The sequence below is a fragment of the Pristis pectinata genome, chromosome 13 (assembly GCF_009764475.1).
Source record: "Pristis pectinata isolate sPriPec2 chromosome 13, sPriPec2.1.pri, whole genome shotgun sequence".
NCBI lineage: Eukaryota > Metazoa > Chordata > Chondrichthyes > Rhinopristiformes > Pristidae > Pristis > Pristis pectinata.
The window spans coordinates 219920-246943 of record NC_067417.1 but is presented as its reverse complement, the minus strand read 5'-3'; the positions used below and the strand labels follow the sequence as shown (position 1 = coordinate 246943).

At 44.5% G+C, this 27024-nt stretch overlaps 1 protein-coding gene across 1 annotated transcript in view; it reads left to right on the top strand.

Moving 5' to 3' along the window:
* LOC127577449 (beta-2-syntrophin-like) overlaps positions 1-22320 on the top strand; it is a 51197-nt gene extending 28877 nt beyond the window's left edge. The window contains 6 exon segments of the mRNA XM_052028670.1: positions 3517-3712; positions 4203-4345; positions 7247-7443; positions 10599-10653; positions 10655-10787; positions 13930-22320. Coding sequence (XP_051884630.1) covers positions 3517-3712; positions 4203-4345; positions 7247-7443; positions 10599-10653; positions 10655-10787; positions 13930-14022 — 817 coding nt within the window. The 3' untranslated portion in view covers positions 14023-22320.
* Positions 22321-27024: the final 4704 nt, after the last annotated feature.

Genomic DNA, 27024 nt, shown 5'->3' with positions numbered 1-27024 from the left:
TGGTACTGGGATGATAGTGGTCTTCAAGCAGGAGGGAACCTGAGATTGAAGCAGGGAGAGGTTGAATATGTCCGCAAATACTTCTGCCAGCTGATCAGCACAAGATCTGAGCATGTGGCCCAGGACACCATCTGGGCCAGGTGCTTTCCTCGTGTTCACTCTGCAGAAGACTGATCTTACATCCTCCACTGTGATCACAGGTTCAGCTGCGTTGGTGGCTGTCAGAGTGGATGGTGACAATCCATTTCCTTTTTGTTCAAAACCTGCATAGAATGTGTTAAGTTCATCAGGAAGGGATGCGCTGTTGTTAGCTATGCAGCCTGACTTCGTCTTGTAGCCTGTTATGGCATGTCGATCTTAAAGCAGGATAAAATGTTGGCACAACATTGTGTGCTGAAGGGCCTGTACTGTGCTGTAATGTTCTATGTCCGTGGATTGGGATAGGCAGTTTTCCGGCAAAGAGGTGCTTGGTAACTGGGAGGCTTTCAAAAGTGAAATATTGAGAGTACAGAAACTGTATGTTCCTGTTAGAATAAAAGGCAAGGCTAGCAGGTTTAGGAAACCATGGTTATCGAGGGAATATTGAGGCTCTGGTAAAGAATAAGAAGATAGCAGATATCAGGTATAGGCAGTTAGGATCAAATGAGTCACTTGAGTATAAGAAATGCAACAGAACACTTGAAAGGAACCCGGAGGGCAAAAAGAGGACACGAGGTTGCTCTGGCTGACAGGGTGAAAGAGAACGCAAAGGGTTTTTATAGCTATATTAAGAGCAAAAGGGTAGCAAGGGACGAAATTGGTCCTCTTGAAGATCAGTGTGGTCTAGAAATGCATGGAGCCGAGAGAGATGGGGGATATCTTAAATGAATTTTTTGCATCTGTATTTACTCTGGAGATGGACACAGACTGCAGAACTGAGTGTTACGGACTCAGTGAATGTCCCTTTAAGATGGTGTGTGTGTGTGGCGTGCTTCAGTCAACAGAAGATAAAGGACGTAATGACGTTGTTGAAGAAGTCAGAAGGGAGAGAGACACCAGCCTGCTAGTGTTCTCTATCAATGGATGAGAAACAATAACTGTCTGCCACAGAAATCTATGTATGGAAATTGGAAGTAATCTGGTGGAGTTCACTTTGTTGCTGACCTGTAGAAGGAAACAGGTATTTGTGTAGACAACCACGATTCAGATGCTTTTTGGGGTGAGGAAGTCACTACCGAGTCAGCACTGAAGTGTTGTTTGGGTTCCATCGTGGAAACATTTGGATTTTGTAATTACTCTCCCTATGTTCTCTACATCTACGTCTTATCTTCAGACAACGGTGGTTGTTTGAAGAAGCCTTTGCTCACGTTTCACCTCATGGCTTGTGGAACTGAACTTTAAGAACCATTCCTGGACTTGGAGTTTGGGACTTTGCCACACACACACACAAAGAGTTTAGTTTTTGGGGTTAAGGTTCAAGGTTTAACATTTTGAATTTTCTAACATACTAACATTTTTACTTCTATTTTTCGTATTATCATAAGTAATGATTAATAAAATAGTTTTTAACACCGAATCATGACTCGGTGTGTTTCTTTTGTTGCTGGTTCGTGACATGAGGCAAAAGAGTAGGGAGGTTATGGACTGTATTTGGATTACAGAATAGTAGGTGCTGCTGTCTTGAGGTGAATTAAAGTGGATAAATCTTCAGGACCTGACAAGAATTCCCCTTGGACCCTGTGGGAGGCTAGTGCAGGGGCCTTGGGAGAGAGATTTAAAACGTCCTTAGCCACAGGTGAGGTGCCGGAGGTCTAGAGGATAGCTAATGTTTTTCCATTGTTCAAGAAAGGCTCTAAGAATAAGCTGGGAAATTATTGCCTGGTGAGCCTGACGTCAGTCATGGGTAAATTATTGGAAGGCATTTTAAGAGACACGATATACAAGTATTTGGACGGAAGGACCTGATTATGGATAGTCAACATGGCTTTGTGCATGGTAGGTCAAGTCTAACCAATCTGAGAGTTTTTCGAGGAGATTACCAAGAAGGTCGATGAGGGAAAGGTGGTGGACGTTGTCTGCATGGACTTCAGCAAGGTCTTTAACAAAGTCCCACATGGGAGGCTGGGTCCGGAAGGTTAAATCACTCGGCATTCAGGATGGAGTTAGCAGATTGGATTCAACATTGGCTTAGTGGGAGAAGCGGAGAGTGATAGTAGATGGGCTGTCTCTCTGACTGGAGGCCTGTGACTAGTGGTGTACTGCAGGGATCAGTGCTGGGTCCATTGTTGTTCATCTATATTAATGATTTAGATGATAATGTGGTAAACTGGATCAGCAAATTTGTGGATGACACCAAAATTGGGGTGTAGTAGACAGTGAGGATTGCTCTTGAGTGAGCATGATCTTGACCAGCTGGAAGAATGGGCTGGAAAATGGCAGATGGAATTTAATGCAGATAAGTATGAGGTGATGTACTTTGGGAAGACAAAACCCAGAGGTAAGACTTGCATAGTGATGGTGAGACTCTGCTGAGGTGTGCGGGTAGAACAAAGGGGCCTGGGAATACAGATCCATAGATCTTTGAAAGTGGCATCACAGGTAAATAGGATCATAGAGCCTTTCGGCACATTGGCCTTCATAAATCGGCATTGAGTATAGGAGTTGGGATGTCATGTTGAAGTTGTACAAGACATTGGTGAGGCTAAATTTGGAGTATTGTGTGCAGTTCTGGTCACCTACCTACAGGAAAGATCTAAATAATCTGGTCACCTACTACAGGAAAGATCTAAATAAGCTTGAAAGAGTGCAGAGAAAAATATACAAGGATACTTGCTGAGCCTTGAGGACCTAAGTTATAGGGAAAGGTTAAAAATGTTAGGACTTTATTCCCTGGAGCGCAGGTGAATGAGGGGTGATCTTAGAGGTATACAAAATTGAGGGGTATAGATAGGGTGAATGCATGCACAATAGATGGGACTAGGCTGAAGATCAGGTTGGCATGGACTAGATGGGCTGAAGGGCCTGTTTCTGTGCTGTAGTACTCTAACAGCGGACATACAAGGGCTGGGGCTCTTGCATTGCTGCCTTTTTGTATCCCTCTATCATAGTCTTTGATAGTATTTAACCGCCTCCTAGAGCAGTCCCAGTAACTTTCTCCATCTCTGATCATTGTTTGAATCTTGGACTGTAGCTCATTAACTTTGAGCTGCAGAGACTGACTGCAGATGTGTTCGCTCTGGATCTCGCTGGTTTCCATCAAATTCTTCATTACAGCTGCAATACATCTGCCATTCCTGTCTTAAAATATTGATTTTACATCCCATTGCTTCATCCTTCCTTCACTGAAGTCCTTTACAGATCAATGTTCACACTCTGAGGTCACTGCACTAAAAACACACGAATTTCTAATATTCCAAAATACTCTAGGGCACAACATCCACCTGTGTCTAAGCAGCCCTGCCTTGACCTGAAGGCTTAATTGGTTCCATTGTTTGTGACTGGTGCTGATTGTGTGCTCTTGATGTATTGTACCCACAGGTTATTTGAACTGCACTCCCCTGATGGCAGACATGCAATCCTTCTGCGGAGCAAGGACACTGCTGCAGCACACGCCTGGTTCACGGCGATTCATGCCAGCATCACAGCGCTGATCCCTCAGGCACTCTTGGAGTTAAGTGAGCTCCTGGGCCCCAGTTGCAGGGCCATTCAGCACCTTGGCTGGCTAGCAGAACAGGTAGAGAGTTCCCAGTGTTCTTGGTGTTATCGGACTCCACAGTTATACTTATAGCTGGGGGATTTCTGTATTCCAGTCAGCTGGCAATGCTCCCACTATTCTATTCCTGCTGCATTGTAATTTGACTTGGGGATAGTTCCTGCTCCAGGTGAAATTTAAGTGAGTAATTGATTTTGGGGGTGGCAAGTGCTGCTGGACCGTAACCTCAAAGCTTCTTAGCTGCTGATCACCAGACCCATACTTAACTGCACTGTAGCTTTCAATGAGAACTGTATGTATTCCTGCCATAGTATGCATTCTGAGGTTGCCTGCTGAGGTTCAGTAGCTAACAGTCCTACGGTGGGGACTTGCTGGAGAAACTGTGTTGTGAAGGGTGCCTGGGGTGGGGTATGTTATGATGGGTGAAGAGGAGGGTTGGGGACATGCCCTGCATCACTATTCTTGGGTTACACTGGGATTGAGTACTGTGCCTCTTCTGCTTGGGTTGCAGCTGAAAATAGAAGGTGGGAAGCAACAATGGAAACCAGTGGTGGCCATCCTCACGGATAAAGATTTGCTACTTTACAACAGCGTACCCTGGAACCGGGATCTTTGGACGTCACCTTGCCAAAGCCACCCACTGCTGGCCACCAGGTATGTACAGCAATGGACCTTGACCAAAGGAGGCTAAATCCCATTCTCTTTCAGCACTGCACTGACCTGCTCCCTCTCAGCATTCATCAAATAAGGAATCAAGTGGATTGGATCCTGTGGTTAGAGTCTTGTGACTTGAGGAGCAGGGATTAGAGAGAGGTTAGTTTCCCTGCCTGAGTGGTCTTCCCTTGTCGATTTGAAGTGACGGCGAATCCGCTGTTGATGGATGCCTTTGTGAACAGTTATGTCTAACTGTTTCTGAGGTTTCTTTCTAGACATCCTGTATCAGATTTGTTTTGAACCTGACCATTGTAATTCCAGCAGAGCTTTGAGGCACCTTGAGGGAAAAGGGCAGACTGAGTTGTTGGAGGTAGCGGGTGAAGGTGCAGCATCTATTTGTTTTTGGAGTGGTTTAAAACAGCAGTATTGTCCATTATGCAAAGGCTGATTGGAATAGGTTGTTTGCAAGCAAAGGGACCTCTGGCAAGTGGAGGCTTTTAAAAATGAGGATAGCGAGAGCTCAAGGTCCTACATCTTCCTGTTAGAGTGAAGGGCAAGGCTGACAGGAGTAGAGAACCTTGGATGACGAGATATATTGAGTTCTGTCCAGAAAAAGGAGCATGGGTCAGGTACAGGCAGCTGGGATCAAGTGGATTCTGGGAGGAGTATAGGCGATGCAGGAGAATACTTAAGAAAATCAAGAGGGTGAAAAGGGAGCATGAGATACCTTTGGCAGAGAAGATTAAGGAAAATTAAAATAGATTTTATAATTATATTACAGGAAAAAGAGTAACTAGGGAGTGAATAGGGCCCCTCAAAGACCAAACTGGTCATCTTTGTGTGGCTCCACAGGAGATGGGCAAGGTTCTCAGTGAAAACACCATGATGCTGGAGGAACTCGGCAGGCTGTGCAGCATTCGTGGAGAAAAGCAGGCAGTCAACGTCTCGGATCAGGACCCTTCTTCAGGACTGAGAAGGGTCCTGATCCAAAATGTTGACTGCCTGCTTTTCCCCACGTATGTTGCCTGGTCTGCTGAGTTCCTCCAGCATCATAGTGTTTTTCATCTAGGTTCCAGCATCTGCAGTCTTTTGTTTCTGGAGGTCCTCAATGAATATTTGTCCTCTGTTTTTAATGTGGAGAAAGACATGAAAATTTGGGAACTAGGGAAAGTTAATGGGGAGGTCTTGGGGATAGTCCACATTACCGTAGAGCTGATGCTGGGTGTCTTGGAACATATGAAGGTAGACAGATCCCTAGGGTCTGACCAGATATATCCAAGAACACTGGGGGGGAACTGGAGAAGAAATTGCAGGAACCCTGGCTGAGATATATTCATCATTAGTGACAGCTGAAGTGCTGGTAGACTGGAGGGTGGCTAACGTTGTGCCTTTATTTAAGAAGGGCAGCAAAGAAAAACTGGGAACTATAGAGCAATGCGTCTAACATCTGTGGTAGGTAAGTTACTGGAGAGGATTCTGAGGGATAAGGTATACATGCATCTGGAGAGACTCATTTGTGTGTGGGAGGTTGTGTCTTACGAACCTGATTTGAGTTTTTTGATGTGACCAAGAAGGTCAACGAGTGCAGGGTAGTAGATGTGGTCTACTTGGACTTCAGTAAGGCCTTTAAGGTTCCACATGGAAGGTTAGATCGCATGGAATCCAGGGAGCACTGGCTAATTGGATACACAATTGGCTTGGTGGTTAAAAACCAGAGAGTGATGTCAGATTGTTTCTCGGACTAGAGACCTGTGACTAGTGCTGTGCCTCTGGTCAGTGCTGTGCCCATTGTTGCTTGTCATTTATATCAGTGATTTGGATGAGAATGTACAAGGCATGGTAAGTAAGTTTGCTGATGACTTTAAAATAGGTGATGTTGTAGACATTGAAGAAGGTTATCAAGAAATTTAGTGGGATCTTGATCAGCTGCATAAGTGGGGCTCAGGAATGGCAAATGGAGTTTAATTCAGATAAGTGTGAAGTGTTGCATTTTGCAAAGTCAAATCTTGGTAGGATTTTCAGTGAATGGCAGGGCCCTGGGGAGTGTTTTAGAACAGAAGGATTTCATTGCACGTGGTTCCCTGAAAGTGGCGTCATAGACAGGGTGGTGAAGAAGGCATTTGGTATGCTGGCCTTCATCAGTCAGGGCATTGAGTATAGAAGATGGGAGAAGTAGATATAAATATATGTTGCATTTGTACAGGATGCTGGTGAGGCCGCACTTGGAGTGTTGCGTTGTCAGTTTTAGTCACCCTGCTATAGGGAAGATATTAAGCTGGTAAGAGTGCAGGAAATTATTTACAAGGATGGTGCCAAAACTCGAGGGACTGAGTTATATGGAGAGGTTGAACAGGCTAGGACTTGTTTCCTTGGAGCATGAGAGACTGAGAGGTGATCTTATAGAGGTGTATAAATACGAGGGACATAGGGTGAATGCACAGAGTCTTATTCCCTGGGTTGGGGAATCAAGAACCAGAAGGCATAGGTTTAAGGTGAGGGGGAAAATTTAATAGGAACCCATGGGGCAACTTTTTTGCACATAAGGTGGTATGTATATGGAATGAACTGCCAGAGGAAGTGTTGAGGCAGCTGCATTAACAACATTTAAAAGGTAGTTGGACAGGTACATGGATAAGAACTGTTTAGAAGGATGTGGGCCAAACACTGGCAGATGGGATTTGCTTGGATGGGCATTAGGTTGACATGGACTGGTTGGGCTGACAGGCCTGTTTCCATGCTGTGTGGCTCCATGACTCTAATATATCAAAGGTGTTGAGTAATGTGAAGCACAGTGATGGGTACAGTTGATGGATGAGTCGGCATTAACATGAAACCTGCTGCTTTTGGGACCTAGCTCTCTGCGTCGTTGATGTGACCTTTTTTCCTATCCCCATGATTCAGGTTGGTTCACTCAGGGTCTGCACGAGGGTCACCATCCATTAGTTCAGAGCTGATGTTCGCCACGCGGACAGGCTCACGACAAGGCATTGAAATGCATGTCTTCCGTGTTGAGACTCACCGGGACCTGTCGACATGGACACGAATGCTGGTCCAAGGCTGTCATGGTGCTTCGGAGTTGATTAAGGAGGTGACCTTGGGTACGTGTTTTGTGTGCTGATCAGCATTGTAGAGGCTGTGTATGTGCTCTGTATTGTCTGATTGGAGGGGTGTGATTATGGTTGGTGGGTACGTTCTGAAGGAAACATCTGACTCTAGAGTTTGGTGTTCAGTGAAATTGTTGCTGTTCCTTGCTCAGAGAGGAACACAGAAGGAAGTGCTGCGGGCAGCACAGCAGGTCGAAAAATAAGATGTGATGCTGCAGAAGACTTGCCTTCTCTGGGCCTCATCATTTGATCCAAAAACAGGTTAACCAGCTGAATAAGTTGACTGTAGGAGATTTCCCATTGGTGGAGGGGTTGAGGACTAACGACCATAGGCATAAAACTAAAGATAAGAAAACCAAGAGTGACGTGAGGAAATGCTTTTTTACGCAGCTTGTGGTTGGAACCTGGAATGCACTGTCCGCTGATGTGGTGGAGACAGGTTCCATAGTGGCCTTCAAAAGGAATTGGATAAATACACGGTGAGGATCAATTTGTAAGGCTAAGGAGAAAGGGATCAGGGTGGAACTAATGACTTGCTCTGCTTAAGAGCTGACACAGAGACAATGGGCATCGTAGTTAGCACAGACATGGTGGGCCGAAGGGCCTGTTCTTGTGCTGTAGTGTTCGATGTTCTAAGACAGACAAAAAAAAGGCCAGGCAGTTTTCTTGTAACCCTTGGGAAATCTTGTTCTCTAACCTTCAATGCAAACTCTTCCTTCCTAAAAGATAGAGACCAAAACTGTGTGGAATACTCCAGTATGGTCTCGCCAGCACCTGTTTGAAAATTTCCCTACTTTTACATTCATTCAGCATTCAAAGACCTCCATTCCATTAGTCTTCATAGTTGCTTGTTGTAGCTATATGCTAACCCTTGCATTTCATGTACAAGCACTCCCTGATCCCATTGTACCAGAACATTTTGTAGTCTTCCTCCATTTAAAGAATGTTCTTTTTCTCATCCTTCCTTTCACAATAGCATTGTACCTTTCCACATTTGCCAATGTTTTGCCCTTCATGACCTACCTGTATGCCTTTGTGGAGTCTGTTCTCATAATTTGTCTTGGTGCCATCAGCAAATTTGGCCACAGTACACTTGGTAAAAGTTGTATATTTATAACTTCATCTAAGTTGCAAATGTAGGTTATAAATAGTTGAGGTGCCAGTACTGATAGTGTGACACCCTGACACTGAATGCCAATCTGAAAATGACCCATTTATCCTGATTATGTTCTGTTAGTTAACCACTCCCCTGACCGTGCCAATATATTACCCTTAATCCTGTGTGCTCTTATCTTGAGCAATTAACTTTCATATGGCAGCTGATAGAATGCCTTCTGGAAATATGTATACACTACACCTACTGGTTCACCTGTATCCACCCTGATGTTAGGTCCTCAAGGAGCTCTTGTAAACTTGTGAAACGTTATTTCTGTTCCATGAAACCATGTTGACTGCTTGAATGTTTTGATTTCTGAAATACCCTGCTGTTACCTGAATAATGATTCCAGCATTTTCCCAATGACCAACGTTAACTCCCTGGCTTAGAGTTCCCTGCATTCTGTCTCCCTTTCTGAATAGTGGTGTTACATGTCCAGTTTTCCAATTCTCTGGAGCATCAGAATCCTGGTGACCTTACTAGATTGAAACCAATGTGTCCACAGTCTCTGCAGCCATTGCCTTTTAAAACCCCAGGATATAGGCTACAGGTCCAGGGTTTAGACCTGTTAGTTTGTTTGGTATTTTTTCTCATTGTGATCGATTGTTGTCTTGCTAAGGCACCTTGAATATTACTGTTGGGATAGTTTTGTTGTCTTCCACTGAAAAGCTATCCAAAATAATTAATTAGAACTCTACCCCTTCTCGATTTCCCATTATCATTTCTCCAGTCTCATTATCCAAGGACCAACATTTAATATTTTGTTTTACAGACTCGTAGAAGCACTTGGTCAAAAAACAAACTGCTGAAAGAATTCAGTGGGCCGAGCAGCATCTGTGGAGACAAAGGGATAGTCAATGTTTCAGATTGAGACCCTGCCTGAGGACTACATAGATGCTGCTTGACCTGAGTTTTTTCCAGCAGTTTGTTTTTTTTTGCTCCAGATTCCAGCACCTGGTATCTCCATAGAAACTCTTACTGTTTATGTTCATATTTGCTGGTCTACTTTGTCTTCTCTCTTTTTTTTTTAGATGTCTTTTGCTGGTTTCTAAAACTTTCCCTATGTTCTGGCCTACCACTGATCTTCACAATATTGTAAAAATTTTCTTTCAGTCAGTCTGTCCTTGGTTAAACATAGATGGTGCACCCTTTTCATAGAAGCTTTCTCCTGACTAGAATGTACCTTTGTTGAGATTTATGAAATTTCCTGAAGTGCCTGCCACTGGTAATCTACTATTTTACCTTTTATTCTATTTTCTCTAGTTCACTCTAACCAACTCAGTCCTGCTACCACTGTAATTAGATTTATTAGGGTCTAGTTTCAGACCAAAGTTTCTAACATAGTATGATTAATTTACTAAGGAGATCCTTTGTTATGAGCTCATGAAGTAATCCAGTCTTGTTGCAAAATTCCACCTTGTATTCATCAAGATTAAATTCCATCTGCCATTGCTCTGCCCAACTTATTAACTGATCAATATTGTCCTGCGGCCTATGATTATCATCCTCGCATTTCTAATGTCTAACCAGGAAAATGTCTTCTTTAACAGTGCATTGTTTACAAAAATCTAGTCTGCAGTGGAACTTGACCCCATGATCTTCTGACTTAAGGCGAGAGGGCATTACTGCTGACAGCGGCTTTCCGAATCTTCTTTCCTCACTGTTTCTGTTCCCAATTCTACTCTCCCTCCAAACACATTTCCTCTTAAAATCTTTTCATTCTGATGGTATCTGCAAGGTTGTGTCATCTAGTTAGCTGACCTGTGACTCAGTTAATTGATTAACTTGTCCTGAAGTAAAGGATCAACTATAACCTTACTGCCTGACTGCAGGTGTGAGGGGCTGATGTTTTCTTCTGCTTCAGTTTCATGTGTTTTGTTTAATCTGTTGTCCATATTCCTGGGACAGATAATGTTGACATTTACTGGCACTGTGGGCAAGATGCAGTGAATCTTATTTGATTCTAATTACAGAACCTTTAAATTTTAACCAGGTTGCACTTGGAATGGACAGGATGTCAAGCTGGTTGTTAACTACGAGAGCGGTTTGTGATGTCCCAGGGCAGCTCAACAACAGATCCATCAACATCCTACTCCAGTATCCGTTTGAAAGGTTGAAGTCGTCTGCCGATGATGGGATCAGGATTCTGTACCTGGACTTTGGGGGGCCAGAGGGAGAGCTGGTATGTACAGGCTTCATAAAATTGATTCTTTTTCTGGATCGGTGACACTGAAGGCTCCATTTTTTAACCACATTTTCCTTGCCTTTGAACTTGAAGTTTCAGCATTTTCCATGAGGGACATGGCAGTGGACAGTCTCAGTCTTGTGCTCCAGGTGCAAGGAACCAGAGGTGATGTTGAGTTAGAGTGTATCATGGTTGGTGGTGCTGCAGTTAACTACCGACTGGTAATCTAGAAGACTGAGGCATGGGGACAGAGACAGGTGCAGAAGTACAAAACCCTGCTGAGGACTGACTGCACAGTGTCGTGGGGTCCAGGAGGCAATGGTGAATGGTAGGGTGGGAAGAGAGGGTCAGGTGTCATATTGGGGCTGGGATATGGGACCATTGGGGGGGGTGGTGGGTGGGTGGTGGAGATCACTGAAGCATCACCTCCCTCCATCTGTATTCAGTTCCTCAGCAATAAATTACAGACGAAAGAGCAGTCAAATTGTACAGGAAATGTTGAGGGCATCTTGCTCTCTAGTGTGGGTTCTGTACTGATGAGGGGATTTCAGGCAGCATGTCCACTGCCAGAACAACACACCATAGGTACCTCGGCTATCCAGTGAGAGAGAAGGGAGCAGGCAGAATCTCTGTGGATGGAGACATGATTGCAGGATGATATTGAGTCAGCAAGTTACGAGTAGGATGTGGAACCTGCAAAGGAACATAAATGGGTTAAGTAGGTGGGTGAGCGTTGGCAGGTGGAGTATATGTGGGGAAATGTGAGGTAGTCCACTGTGGCAAGAAGAATGAAAAAGCAAATTACTATTTAAACAGTGAGACTACTAGAAGCTGCAGGACAAAGATATGAGGCTCTAATAAATGGAAAGCACAAAGTGAGCATGCAGGTGCAGAAAGTAATTATAAAAGCTAGTGTGACATTGGCCTTTATTGTAAGGGGCATGTAGTATAAAAATTGGGACATTTTGATGCAACTTTACAGGGTGCTAGTGAGATGGCACTTTGCACTCTGTCCATTTTTATTTAAGGAAGGGGATACTTGCAAGGGAGAGTGCAGAGAAGGGTCATGGGATTCATTCCTGGGATAAAGTGGTTGATAAATCACAAAAGGTTGAGCAGATTGGCCAATCCATATTAGAATATGGAGGAACGAGGAAGTGGCACAGCCAGTAGAGCTGCTGCCTCACAGCTCCAGTGACTGTTCAGTTACAGAGTCATAGAATTATACAGCAGGGAAACAGGCCATTCGGCCCAACTCGTCCACACCTACCAGTGGGCACCCTTTCATATTAGAACGTAGAACACTACAGCACAGGAACAGGCCCTTCGGCCCACGATGTTGTGCTGAACTAATTAAACTAGTAATTAAGTGCCTAACTAAATTTATCCTGCCTACACGTCCATATCCCCCCATTCTCTGCACATCCATGTACCTATCTTAAGAGCCACTTAAACTCTATTTTATTTGCTGCCACTACCACCCCTGACAGCACATTTCAGACACCCACCACTGTGTTTTAAACGAAAACTTGCCCCACACATCTCCTTTGAAACTTGCCCCCTCTAATATTAGACATTTTGACCCGGGGAAGTAATATTGGCTGTCTATGCTATCAATGCCTCTCATGATTTTATAAACTTCTATCAGGTCTCTCTGCATCCTCTGGTGCTCTAGAGAAAACAACCCAAGTTTGTCCAGCCTCTTCTTATAGGCAGCATCCTGGTGAACCTCTTCTGCACCCTCAGCAAGAGGTCGAGACGTGACATAATAGAGGTATATAAAATTATAAGAGGCACAGGGTAGACGGCCAGTTTTTTTCCCCCTCGGTAGGGGAATCAAGAACTAAAGGGCATAGGTTTAAGGTGAGAGGGAGGAGGTTTAAAGGAGATTTGAGGGGTAAATTTTTCTCACAGAGTAGTTGGTATGTGGTATGAGCTGCCAGAGGTAGTGGTGGAGGCAGGAACAGTAGCAATGTTTAAAAGGCATCGAGATAATACTTGAATGAGCAGGGCATCAAGGGATATGGAATTAATACAGGTAAGTGGGGTTGGTATAGGTAGGCAGATGGTTGGCACAGACCTGGTGCATCAAAAGACCTATTTCCATACTAGGGCTCTATTTAACTCCCTGTTGGTGAGGATCGTGCACTGACAGCTCTGTTCATCTTGTTGAGTGAAAATATTCTCCATCTACTCCGTAGAACCTCAACAGGATGCGACTTGGCCTTTTCCAGGGTGGGTATAGTTCATTCAATTGATGCAGATGGCTGTGATTTCTTTTTTCATTTATCATTGACTCTTTCCACTGACTGGGGCATTGGGGTTTTTCTGTTTGTAATTCTGTTCCTCCCTGATCAAAGGGAAATGGCCTCAAGACCTGTTAGGGTAATTGATGAATTTGTACAAAGGAATAAACAAATGGAATGGTCTGGCCAAAGAGGGAGCAGAGGGAGGTAAAGGTGGGAAAGGGGTGGTGGAGTTGAAGAAATATTTGGATTAATGGGGTCTCTGACATGGATTAGAGGATCTGTTCATGTACTGACATCACTGGGACATGAATCTGACATCCTGTAACTGTGAAAGTAGGAGGGCGATGGGCTACTCCACCTCTCAGTGAGATCATGGCTCATCTTTACCGGGCCACCACTCTCCTGCATCAATCCCATATCCCTTGATTCCCTTAATATCCAAAACTGTATCTCTATTGATTTCCCTTGAATACTATTGGTGACTGAACCTCCATGGCCCTCGGATCAAGAATCCAGATCCAGGGTGTCCAACCCCCTGCTTTGAGCCCTGGTTCTGGGAACTCCAGTCAATGGAACCATCTTTCCTGCATCGACATGGTCAAGCCTGTCTTTGAAGGAAAGCCCACCCCACACAACCCCACTGTCGTGCTGAAAGATGGTGAATAGAACATAGAAAAACTACAGCACAATTCAGGCCCTTCAGCCCACAAAGCTGTGCCGAACATGTCTCTACCCTAGAAATTGGTGATCACAGACAGGAGGGGATTTGGAGTTTGTGTTTAGACAACTTGCAGATGCGCTGAAAGATTGAAGGTGATACTGGATGAGTAATTGTTGAGGTTTGTGTGGTCTCCTTTCTGTGTATCTAATGATTTCCTTCCTCTTTCCAGGCACTGGACCTGCATTCATGCCCAAAACCTGCAGTCTTTGTAATTCACTCATTTCTTTCGGCTAAAGTGACGCGGATGGGGCTCTTGGTTTGAAGATTGCCTGGATCACTAAATAAACCAAAGACCATTGGGAATGGAAAGTGTAGGAGAACAGAGCCTGGTGGGTGAGAGACTGCCAGCTCATGGATGGGAGTCCGCACAGACCTGTGGATGTTACTGAATGTTGCCAGATGTGCCTTCAGTCTGAATAACTGAACTCTTATAATTGCACATTAATCTTATTGATGTAAAGACAGTTGCTTTACTTTGGAGTACAGTTTTGTAATTTTTAAAGGATCTCAACTCTGTGCTAGCTGGTCTGGTGTTATCCTGCGATTGGTGCAATACCTTACAATCCAGGGGCAGCACTCCTGTCTTCGTAGATGAAAATTGCTTTGTCACTGAATCTGGGCCTTTGTGGTATTGTGATGGGTTGGATTGTTCCGCATGCCTGAACTTGTGCTCGGTATTGTCATAGGGCAGAATGTTGTGTAAATTACAAAGCTTTGATTTGTCGGTTGGTTTCAGGAAGCTGTAAACGTCCTGAGGCAAACCCTTCCTTCAGATCCGTCAGTACTTGGTATCCCTGGAATAGGTTCTCAGCAGTGTGGTATTGTCTTTAGGATCAGTGACCTCAAGCTGGATGAGGCATGGTGCCGGCATTGTGGCTCAGTCCAGTTATTGCTTATTGATGCCAATATTGGGGTAAAGCCTGAAATCGGAGGTGTGGGAGGGATGGGGTGATGCTGGTTGGGACAGTGGAGTGGGGATTGACTACAGTCTCTGCCCACTCCCTTCAAATCTTGGAGATTAGGGAAGAATGAGATTTCCCCTGCACGGATCACAGTTACAGATGAGAGTGCAAGTTGGTCATCCTGTAACTAGTGAGGGATGGTTGACAGGCTGATGTGGGCGTCACCCGTGGTATTCAGGTTCTGTCCTGCTCTCGGTGATCTCCAGTGTCTCCTCTCCCTTCCTTCATTCTGTTGGCACCTCTCTGCATGTGGTCACCAGGCTGATTGGAGTAAGTGCAGAACAGGAATGTTGCCAGTAAAGTTGTAAATGTTTTAAAGTAAAAGGCAAAGCTGCTGGGAGCTGTGATCCCTGGATATCAAGGGGAAAAGGAGGTGGCTTGGATCAGATACTGGCAGCTGGGATCAAGTGAATTACTGGAGTATATAGAGGATACTGGAGTATACTCAAGAAGGAAATTAGGAAGGTGAAGAGGGGCCAGAAGATGGCTTTGGCAGAGAAAATTAAGGAGAATCCAAAGAGGTTTTGTTTTAAAAGTATATTAAGACAAAGAGTGACTTGAGAGAGAAAACGACCCCTCAAAGATCAAAACGGAAATGTTTGTGTGGAGCCGCTGGAGATGGGCAGAGTTCTTCATGATTGTTTCTCCTATGCTTTTACCATGGAGAAAGATGTGAAGACTTGGGAACCTGGGAAAGTTAATGGAGTTGTTTTGGGAGCAGTATTGCATGTGTTAAGATGTATGAAGGTAGACAGACCTCCAGGTCTGGACGAGGTGTTTCCAAGAACACTATGGGAAGCTAGAGAAGAAATTGTGGACCCCTTGCTGAGATACTTGCCACATTGCTATCCTCTGGTGAGGTACTGGAAGACTGGAGGAGAGCAAATGTTGTGCTTTTATTTAAGAAGGGCAGTAAGGATAGACCTGGTAATTATAGACCCGTTAGCCTAACAGCCATGGTGGGTAACTTGTTGGAAAGCATTCTGAGGGATAACACATACTTACATTTGGAAAGGCAGGTTTGATTAGGGGTAGCCAGCAAGGCTTAGTGCGTGGAAGAAATTTGATTGAGTTTTTTGATAAAGTGACAAGGAAGGTTGATGAGGGGAGGGTGATAGACGAAGTATATATGGATTTCAGTAAGGCTTTTGATAAGGTTCCATATGGTTGGCTGGTTTGGAAGGTTAGATTGCATGGCATCCAAGGAGAGCTAGCAAACTAGATACAAAAGCTGTTCAGCACAGCTTTGTGGGCTGAAGGGCCTGAATTGTGCTGTAGGTTTTTCTGTTTCTAAAATTGGCTGGATGGCAGGAAAGAGGGTGATGGTGGAATGATGTTTCTAAGACTAGAAGTCTGTGACTAGCAGTATGCCCCAAGGGTCGGTGCTTGTCCCATTGTTATGTATATTAATGATTTTGATGAGAATATACAAGGAATAATTGGTAAGTTTGCAGGCAACACTAAAATAGGTGGTGTTGTAGACAGTGAGGAGAGAATTGCAGCGGGATCTTGATCGGCTGGCTAGGTGGGCTGAGGAATGGCAAATGGAATTTAATTCAGATAAGTGTGAAGGGTTACATTTTGGAAAGGCGAATCAAGGAAGGACTTTTACATTGAACGGAAGGGCCCTGGGTACTTGGTTGTAGAACAGAGGAACCTTGGAGTACAGGTGTATAGTTCCCTTAAGGTGGTGACAGGTAGACAGGGCAGTGAAGAAGGCCTTTGGCATGCTGGCCTTCATCAGTCAGGGTACTGAATGTAGAAGTTGGGAGGTTATGTTGCTATTGTACAAGATGTTGGTGAGGCCACACTTGGATTATTGTGATCAGTTTTGGTCACCCTGTTACAGGAAGGATGTGATTAAGCTGGAAAGAGTGCAAAAAAGATTTACAAGGATGTTGCCAGGACTCGAGGGATTGAGTTATAGGGAGAGGTTAGACAGGCTGAGTCTTTACTCCTTGGAGTGTAGGAGACTGAGGGGTGATCTCATCGAGGTATATAAAATCATGAGAGGCATAGATAGGGTGAGTGGTCTTTTTTCTAGGGTTGGGGATTTGAAAACTTCATCTTCATAGTCTTCATCCTCTACCTCATTTCCTTATGAGTGAATTTTTTGTGTCTTAATGCAAAATGTTATATGGGTAAGTTCCTGTGGTTGAAGGTTCTAGAACGGTCTGTGTGAATGTTGAATAACTGAGGTAAACGTATAATTGAAGAAACTGACTGTGATCTGGTGTTTTCTCTTTCATTACTTACATCGGTTTAGGGCCAACTTAACTTCAGGCACTTCTAATGAAATTGAATGAGTTCCTGGGTGTGATTTGACACTGGCAAACTGAGTCCAGTATCTGATGTAATTCCAGATTCCCTGAGGATAAAACACCAGAATGAGCCCCCCTCCCATAGACTAACTTCTGGTTTGCTGCCTAGTTAACACTTCACCACCTGCATGTTACACACCAGCTCCTGACTTCCCTGGTGTGAACTTCCCACTGCTGGCACTGAGCAGTTAAACTACATGCTGCCAAATCATCTGTCCCTTATCTCACTAACCTGTCCCTCGGTTAACCAGCTCAGTCTCGGTAACCTTTCAGCTGGTGGGGGATGCTGGGGGGTAAGGAGGCTTCAAGGGGATATGGACACTGAGTTAGTGGATGAGAGCCAGCAGATAGAACATAGAACACTACTCAGTACAGACCCTTCGTGCCGACATTTTATCCTGCTCTAAGATCTATCTAACCCTTCCCTCTCACATAGCCCCCCATTTTTCTATCATTCATATGTCTATCTAAGAGTCTCTTAAATGTCCCTAATGTATCTGCCCCCACAGCCTCTGCCAGCAGTATGTTCCACACACCCACCACTCTGTTTAAAACAAAACCTTACCCCTGACATCCTCCATATACCTTCCTCCAATCACCATAAAATTGTCCCCTCAGGTTAGCCATTGTCGCCCTGGGAAAAAGTCTCTGACTGTCCACTCGATCTATGCCTCTTATCATCTTGTACACCTCTCTCAAGTCACCTCTCATCCTCCTCTCCAAAGAGAAAAGCCCTAGCTTGCTCAACCTATCCTCATAAGACATGCTCTCCAATCCAGGCAACATCCTGGTAAATCTCTGCACCCTCTCTAAAGCTTCCACATCCTTCCTGTAATGAGGCAGTGTAATGTGGAAGAATGTGAAGTTACTTTGTTGTCTTAGACAGATTGAGGGACTGGATAATGTTGATGGTCAAAGGGACCCAGGTATCCCTGTATACAAATTACTGACAGCCGCAGATCACGTGGTGGCACAACAGGCAGAGCCGTCACCTCCCAGCTGCAGAGACCCGGGTTCAATCCCGACCTCCGGTGCCATCTGTTTGGAGTTTGCACGTTCTTCCTGTGACCATGTGGTTTTCTGCCCCCCCCCCCCAGGTGCTCTGGTTTCCTCCCACATCCCAAACTTGTGTAGGTTGATAGCTTAATTGGCCGTTTTAAATTGCCCCCAGTTTGGGGGTGGTGGGGGGGTGGTGGAGTTGATGGGAATGTGGGGAGAAAAATCAGGATTAGTTAGGACTAATGTATTGGGGAGGTTGATGGTCAGCATGAGCTCAGTGGGCTGAAGAGCCTGTTTCTGTGCTTTATGACTCTGACTGTAACATAATTATCACAGCCTCCCATCTCTGGGGTCACTGTACCAGCTTTGCTTATCCCTTGGGTAACTCACAACCTCACTGGCCTGTGTCTTGGGTAAGAACGGGGTGACCCGGTGAGTCTGCTGTATGTTCACTCTGGTCGAGGCCACAGCCACTTTCCTCTCTTGCCAAAAGGGCCTTGAATATATTGTGGTCTCAGCTCTCTGGGGTGGAGAATTACACAGATTCACCACCCTCAAAAGAAATTCCTTCTCATCTTTGTCTTAAATTTACAACTACCTATTCTGAAACAATGCCCTCCTGTTCTGAATTCCACCATGAGGGCAAACACCATCTCAGCATCTACCTTGTCAAGCCCCTTCAGTCTTGCCTTTCCGTGATACCCTACCATCAGCTCAACCTTTCTTAATATATCAACGTCTTCATGGCAGGAATAATCTAATGAACTTTCTCCAAGCTGCCTCCAATTCAAATATATTTTTCTGTAAATAGGAAAGCAAACCAGTGCACAGTACTTTGTGGTTTCTCCACAGTTGTGGTATAATCCCTACATCTGTGTCCATCCCCTCTGTAATAAAGTCCAGCACTGCCCGGATGACCTGGATCCCTCTGTAGTCTCTCCATTTAAATAATGTGCTGCCTTTATTCTTCTTCACTCACGTCACATTTCTCAACAAACTTTATCCACTCACTTAGCTTGGACTGTTCTCCTTATCTTCCCCACCTCTTTGTAGACAGTAAATTTGTTTCCTTCATCTAAATCATTCACATAGACATTAGTTAGTAATTGATGCCGTTATTTACAACTTGCCAGTCTGAAGATGATTTAATTACCCTGACTTTTCTGTTAGTGAGGCTGTCCATTCTAATATATTAGCCCCTTACCTTGCACTGCAGTCTCATCTGGCACCTTATTGAATGATTTGAGTGATCCCAGGATAACCATCTCACCTCACTGGTTCCTTGGGTTACCATCCGATGCAAACCAAGGATTATGATGCAAGAAACAAGGGATTTTAACTTTCCACATATTGACTGGGAGTCCCACACTGCGAAAGTGTTGGATGGCTTGGAATATGTCAAATGTGTTCAGGAAAGTTTTCTAAATCAATATATAGAGGTACCAACGAGAGAGAATGCAATACTTGATCTCCTATTAGGGAACCAGGCAGGTCAGGTGACAGAAGTATGTGTAGGTGAGCATTTTGGGTCCAGTGATCATAATTCAATTAGTTTCAAGATAATTATGGATAAGGATAGGCCTGGTCCTCAAGTGGAGGTTCTAAATTGGAGAAAGGCCAATTTTGTGGAAATGAGAAAGGATCTAGGTAGGGTGGATTGGGATAAGTTATTTTCTGGCAAGGATGTGCTCAGTAAATGGAAAGCCTTCAAAGACACAATTTTGAGAGTGCAGAGCTTGTATGTTCCTGTCAGGATTAAAGGCAAAGGTAACAAGCATAGGGAACCTTGGTTTTCAAGGGATATTGGTGAGCTGGTTAAGAAAAAGAGAGAGGTGTATAGCAGGTATAGGCAACTAGGAACGGATGAGGTACTTGAAGAGTATAGGAAATGCAAGAAAATTTTTAAAAAAAAAAGGAAGTCAGGAAGGCAAAAAAGACATGAGGCTGTTTTGGCAGATAATGTGAAGGTAAACCCAAAGGGTTTCTACAGGTATATTAAGAGCAAAAGGATAGTAAGAGACAGAATTAGTCCCCTAGAAGATCAGAGTGGTTGTATATGTGTGGAGCCTCAGGAGATGGGGGAGGTCTTAAACAGTATTTTTGCATCAGTATTTACTCAGGAAACTGGCATCGTGGATATGGAAGGAAGGGAAACAAGCACTAGTGTCATGGAACATACAGATTAAAAAGGAGGAGGTGCTTGCTGCCTTACAGCGAATAAAAGTAGTTAAATCCCCAGGGCCTGGCAAGATATTTCCTCGGACCTTGAGAGAGACTAGTGTAGAAATTGCAGGGGCCCTGGCAGATATATTTAAAATGTCCTTAGCCACGGGTGCGGTGCCAGAGGACTGGAGGATAGCTCATGTTGTTCCATTGTTTAAGAAAGGCTCGAAGAGTAAACCAGGTAATTACAGGCCAGTGAGCCTGACATCAGTAGTGGGTAAATTATTGGAAGGTGTTCTGAGAGATCGGATATACAAGTATTTGGACAGCCAAGGGTTGATTAAGGATAGTCAGCATGGCTTTGTGCCTGGTAGATCGTGTTTAACAAATCTTGTAGAGTTTTTTGAGGAGGTCACTAAGAAAGTAGATGAAGCTAAGGCTGTGGATGTTGTCTACATGGACTTTAGTAAAGCCTTTGACAAGGTCCCACATGTGAGATTAGTTCAGAAGGTTCAGTCAATGGGTATCCATGGAAAGGTTGTAAACTGGATTTGAAATTGGCTGAGTGGGAGAAGACAGAGTGGCTGTGGATGGTTGTCTCTCAGATTGGAGGCCTGTGACTAGTGGTGTGCCTCAGGGATCTGTGTTGGGGCCTTTGTTGTTTGTTGTATATATCAATGATCTAGACGATAATGTGGTAAATTGGATTAGTAAGTTTGCGGATGACACTAAGATTGGAGGTGTAGGGGACAGCTAGGAAGGCTTTCAAAGCTTGCAGAGGGATCTGGACCAAATGGAAAATTGTCCAGAAAATGGCAGATGGAATTTAATGCAGACAAGTATGAGGTGTTGCATTTTGGAAGGACAAATCAAGGGAGGACATACACAGTAAATGGTAGGGCACTGAGGAGTGTGGAGGAACAAAGGGATCTGGGAGTTCAGATACATAATTCCCTGAAAGTAGAGTCACAGGTAGACAGGGTTGTAAAAAAAAAGGCTTTTGGCATCCTGGCATTTATAAATCAAAGTATTGAGTATAGGAGTTGGAATGTTTTGGTGAGGTTGTATAAGTCATTGGTGAGACCAAATTTGGAATATTGTGTGCAGTTCTGGTTCCCGAACTACAGGAAGGATGTCACTAAGATTGAAAGAGTGCAGAGGAGATTTACTAGAATGTTGCTGGGTCTTCAGGAGTTGAGTTACAGGGAAAGATTGAACAGGTTAGGACTTTATTCCTTGGAGCGGAGAAGAATGAGGGGAGATATGATAGAGGTTTATAAAATGATGAGGGGCATAGACAGAGTTAACGCAAGTAGGCTCTTTCCACCTAGATTAGGAGAGAGAAGTATGAGAGGACATGGCTTTAGGGTGAAGGGGGAGCATTAGGGGGAACTTCTTCACAGAGTGGTGGGAGTATGGAATGGGCTGCCATCTGATGTGGTAAATGTGGGCTCGCTCTTAACTTAAGAGTAAATTGGATAGATACATGGACGAGAGAGGTCTGGAGGGGTATGGGCTGGGGGCAGGTAAATGGGACTAGCAGAATAAAGTTTCGGCACAGACTAGAAGGGCCAAATGGCCTCTTTTCTGTGCTGTAGTTTTCTCTGGTTCTATTGTGAGAGTGCCCTTTGCTCCAGGTCTAATTGTAATGTTTAGTGAAGATCACTAAGTGCAGGTGGTGCATGTGATGTTCTGCCCTTAAGCTGGTGAACAGTAACTGATAGCAATGTTACCCAATTGTTATATTTGTACAGAACCTTTAATGTAGACAAACACTTCAAAATATTTTGGGGGCAGCGAATTGAAGAGTGCCTTGAGAAAGCTGTTCTGTCCCTGGAGGCAGGAGAACAGCATCGACATCTAGCAACCTTCACGTTTGATTGAAGTGTGATTGAGCTCCTGAGAATCGGGAGAAATTTCTAATTGCCAAGGAAATTCTATTTTTCTAACCATCTTGGTCTTGTATTGTGATACCAAAGTTAAACGGGTGGGAAGATTGTCAGAGCCTTCCTCAGGTATCACCCACCCATGATTAGACTAAAGATTGTATCTCCACTGGATTCCCAGTGGTACCACTTTGTACATCCCATGTATAGAAATAAATTATCCATTTTACTTTTTGCTGATCTTGTTTTTAAAATGTTTTTTGCTGGTTGGTGCAGTAAGTGTAACTGAGATCCCATGAAGCTGGTAGGCGGGGTGGTGACAGACACAAATGCTTAATGTGGTACAGACACTATGGGAAGTGGGTGTGATGGGGAAGGGACCAATGTCTGCAGGATACTGAGTGGTGGTTTAACAAGCTTGGCTGCTTCCCATTGGTAAGTTGTAAATTGGTTTATTATTGTCACATGTACTGAAGTACAGTGAAAAACTTTGTTTTGCATGCCATCCATAGATCATTTCATCATATCAATGCATAGAGGTAGTACAAGGGAAAACAACAATGCAGAAGTGTTACAGTTGCATAAAATATACAGTTTAGGTGGACAATAAGGTGCAAGGTCATAACGAGGTAGATTGTGAGGTCAAGAGTCCATCTTATTTGTTTATTATTGTCACTTGTACCAAGGTACAGTGGAAAAACTTGTCTTGCATACTGATCATACAGATCAATTAATTACAGTGCAGTTACATTAAGTTAGTACAGAGTGCATTGAGGTAGTACAGGTAAAAACAATAACAGTACAGAGTAAAATATCACAGCTACAGAGGAAGTGCAGTGCAGGTAGACAATAAGGTGCAAGGTCACAACAAGGTACATTGTGAGGTCATCATATGAGGGAACCGTTCAGTAGTCTTATCACAGTGGGATAGAAGCTGACCTTGAGCCTGGTGGTACGTGCCTTCAGGCTCCTGTATCTTCTGCCTGATGGGAGAGAAGAGTGAATGACCCGGGTAGGTGGGGTCTTTGATTATTCTGGCTGCTTCACCAAGGCAGCGAGAGGTATAGACGGAGTCTATGGAGGGGAGGCTGGTTTCCGTGACATGCTGGGCTGTGTCCACAACTCTGCAGTTTCTTGCAGTCTCGGGCAGGGTAGTTGCCATACCAAGCCATGATGCATCCAGGTAGAATGCTTTCTATGGTGCATCTATAAAAATTGGTGAGGGTCAATGGGGACATGCTGAATTTCTTTAAGCTTCTGAGGAAGTAGCAGTGCTGGTGTGCTTTCTTGGCTATGACTTTCATGTGGTTGGACTAGTACTGGCTATTGGTGATACTTCTCAGAACTTGAAGCGCTCAAACCTCTTGACCTCAGCACCATAGATGTAAACAGGAGTGTGTGCAACACCCCTCTTCCTGAAGTCAATGACCAGAACTAACTCTTGGAAAGAAATCAGGCTGGTCAATGGGAGTTCTAATGACTAGCACATTGTTCCACTGGGCTTGGGGCTAGCATGCATCAGTGGTGGCACAGCAGCTTCATAGTTCCAATGACCTGGGTTCAATCCTGATCTCAGGTGCCTGTGTGTGGAGTTTGCATGTTTCCCCTTGTCCACTGGGTGCTCTGGTTTCTTACCACATCATAAAGGTGTGCTAGTAGCTCAAATGGCCCTGTAAATTACCCCAAATATAGACATGACAAAAGAATCAAAAGGGAGTTGATAGGCAAATGAGAGAGGGCTACAGGGGCAGGACAGGAACTGGGATTGATGGGAGTGAGTGGCCACATGGCCTCCTGTGTTGTAAGTAAAGATCTGGACAAGTATAGGGCCATAAATTTATGTTACTGAAATTTACAGTTGGGTTGAAGGTGAGGAATTAAATTACTGAAGTCTGGAAGATATCAATGAAATGATTCAAGAGAGACACGTGATAAGTGGACTTCAGATTGAAGTGTGAGGTCGTGTATTTGGTGAGGGCAGAGGAGATAAAAGAATACACGAAAGGCTACAAACAGGTGTAGAGGGACAGATCTCGAAGACCATGCCCATGGACTCTTGGAAGTAGCAGGATTGGTGGATGTGGCTTAAAAAGGTATACCTAACACAACATGGAACAGCACAGGAACAGGCCCTTCAGCCCACCACGTCTCTGCTGACCATGACACCAATTTAACTGCATGTGGTCCATATCTCTCCATTCCCTGCCTGTTCATGTGTCTGTGTGAGTGCCTCTAAACACTGCTGTCGTATCTGTTTCCACCACTTTCACTAGCAATGTGTTCCAGACACCCACCATTCTGTGTGTGTACTGTATATATTTAAAAAAAAGGGAAAAAACTTGCCTCAAAAATCCCCTTTAAACTTTCCCCCTCTTGCCTTAGCTATACCCTTGAGTATTTGCCATTTCCACCCTGGGAAAAAGACTCTACCCTAGTATTGTATACTTTCCCCTTGTGTTTCACCTTGCACTTGTCCAGATTAACCTCCATCTGTCATTTCTCTGGCCACACTACCAACTGGTCTCTATCCTGCTGAATCCTTTGACAACATTCCTCATTATCCACGATTCCACAATTTTTCTGTTTGCAAATTTACTGATCAGCCCACCTACATTTTTGTCCAAATCATTTACAGATATCACAAATAACAGAAGTCCCAGCACTGATCCCTGCAGAACACCACTGATCACTGGCCACCAGTCAGAATAACACCCCTCCACCACTACCCTCTGTTTTACTGTATATGGCCAAGCCAGTTTTGAATCTAATCTACCCAGTCTCCATGTGTCCTATGTGCCTTAATCTTCTGGAACAGCCTGCATTGATGGACCTCGTCAAATGCTTTACTGAAGTCCATGTGTACAACATCCACTGCCCTACCCTCATCAGTCATCTTCGTCACCACCTCAAAAAAAACTTCGGTTGTAAGACATGACTTCCCCTACTTAAAACCATGCTGACTATCCGCTAATATGTCTATGCTTTCCCAGACATGAGTACATCCTTTCTAAGAATTTTCTCCAGTAATTTCCCTACCACTGATGTGAGGTGCACCGGCCTATAATTTCCTGGTTTGTTCCTTTTGCCCACCTTAAACAGAGGAACAATATTGTCTACTCTCCAGTCCTCTGGAACCTCGCCAGTGGCTAAAGAGGATCTTTGTCAAGACCCCAGCAATCTTCTCTCTTGCCTCTCCCAATAACCTTGACCACTTCTTCTGACTCCAGGCATAAATTCCCTCCTTTGTCCGAGAGTGGTCCTATCCTATCGACATCTTGGGCCAAAACTCTATATCAGTTCTCTCCCCTCAGTCTTGATGTAAAGAGGGGGAGTGGGAGTGGTTTGCGTTGGGCCTCACCCTGACAGTGGAGAAGGTGGAGGATGGACAGGTCAGTGTGGGAATGGAAATTGAAATGGCATGGAACTGGGAGCTCAGGATGGCCATTGTGAATACAGTGGAGGGTCTCTGCAATAGGTTGCCTAGTCTGCTCTCGGTTCTCACCCATGTAGAGAAGGCCACATTGGGAATGCCAACTACAGTAGGCGAGGTTGGAAGAGGTACGTGGGAATCTTTGCCTCACCCGGAAGAGCTGTTTAGGACCCTAGATGGTGGTGAAGAAGGACATGTATGGACAAGTGTTACACCACCTGCAGTTGCAGAGAAAAGTGCCAGGGGCAGGTTGGGGCAGGTGGGGAGGGATGAGTGGACCAGGGAATTGTGGGGAAGAAGTGGTCTGTGCAGAAGTTGGAGATGAGGACCCATTTGGTGGACCCCCTTAGTCCACCAATCGCCTCTGGCACCTGTCTCACCACTTACCTTCTGATCTTTATACTATTATCTCCCCTCTTCACTAGTGATGCAGGGTTTCAACCCAAAATGTCTACATTTCCTTTCCCTCCCCTCCCACAGATGTTGCTTGACCCACTGAGTTCCTCCAGCAGATTGTTGCTCCAGATTCTGGCATTTGCAGTCTCTTGTCTTCTAAACCATACATTTACTTTTTTTAACTAAATTTGCAACACCTCTTGTCATCCAAGTTTCTTGAACCTTGCTATTCCTGTCTTTCTTCTGTATAGGAGCATGTTGGTCCTGAATTCTGACTAGCTGGCCACTATACAACTCCCACATGTCGGATGTGACAACAGGCTGGTCAGCCTGACATCAGTGGTGGGGAAGTTATGGAGGGAATTCTGAGGGACAGGATCTGCCAGCATTTGGATGGACAGAGTCTGATTAGGAGGAGTCAGCATAGCTTTGTGTGTGGAAAGTCGTGCTTGACAAACCTCAGTGTTTTTTTGGAGAGGTAACCAGAAAGGTAGATGAGGGTAGGGCAGTGGGTGTTGTCTATTTGGACTTCATCAAGGCCTTCGACAAGGTCCTGCATTGTATGCTGGTCTGGAAAGCAGGTCCCATGGAATCCAGGGAGAACTAGTTAGGTGGATTCAAAATTGGCTCTGAGATAGGAAGCAGAGGGTGGTGGTTAAAGGTTGTTTCTTGGAATGGAGGCTGGTGACTAGTAGTATGCTGCAGGGGTCAGTGTTGGGGCCCTTGTTTGTTATTTATGTAAATGATTTGGATGCAAATGCTCAAGGCTTGATCAGAAGGTTTGTGGATGACACGAAATTAGGTGTTTTTGATGAAGGTTATTGTAAATTATAGGGGAATCTTGATCAGTTAGGGAAGTGAGCTGAGGAGTGGCAAATGGATTTCAATATAGATACGTGTAAGGTGATGTATTTTGGAAAGTCAAACCAGCGTAGGACTTGTATTATGAATGGTGGGGCACTAGGGAGTGTAATGGAACAGAGGGACCTAGGAGTACAAATGCATTGTTCATTGGAAGTAGCATTACTGGTAGATGGTGGTGAAAAAGGCTTTTATCACGCTGGCCTTCATCAGTCAGGGCATTGAGTATAGGAGCTGGGACATTTT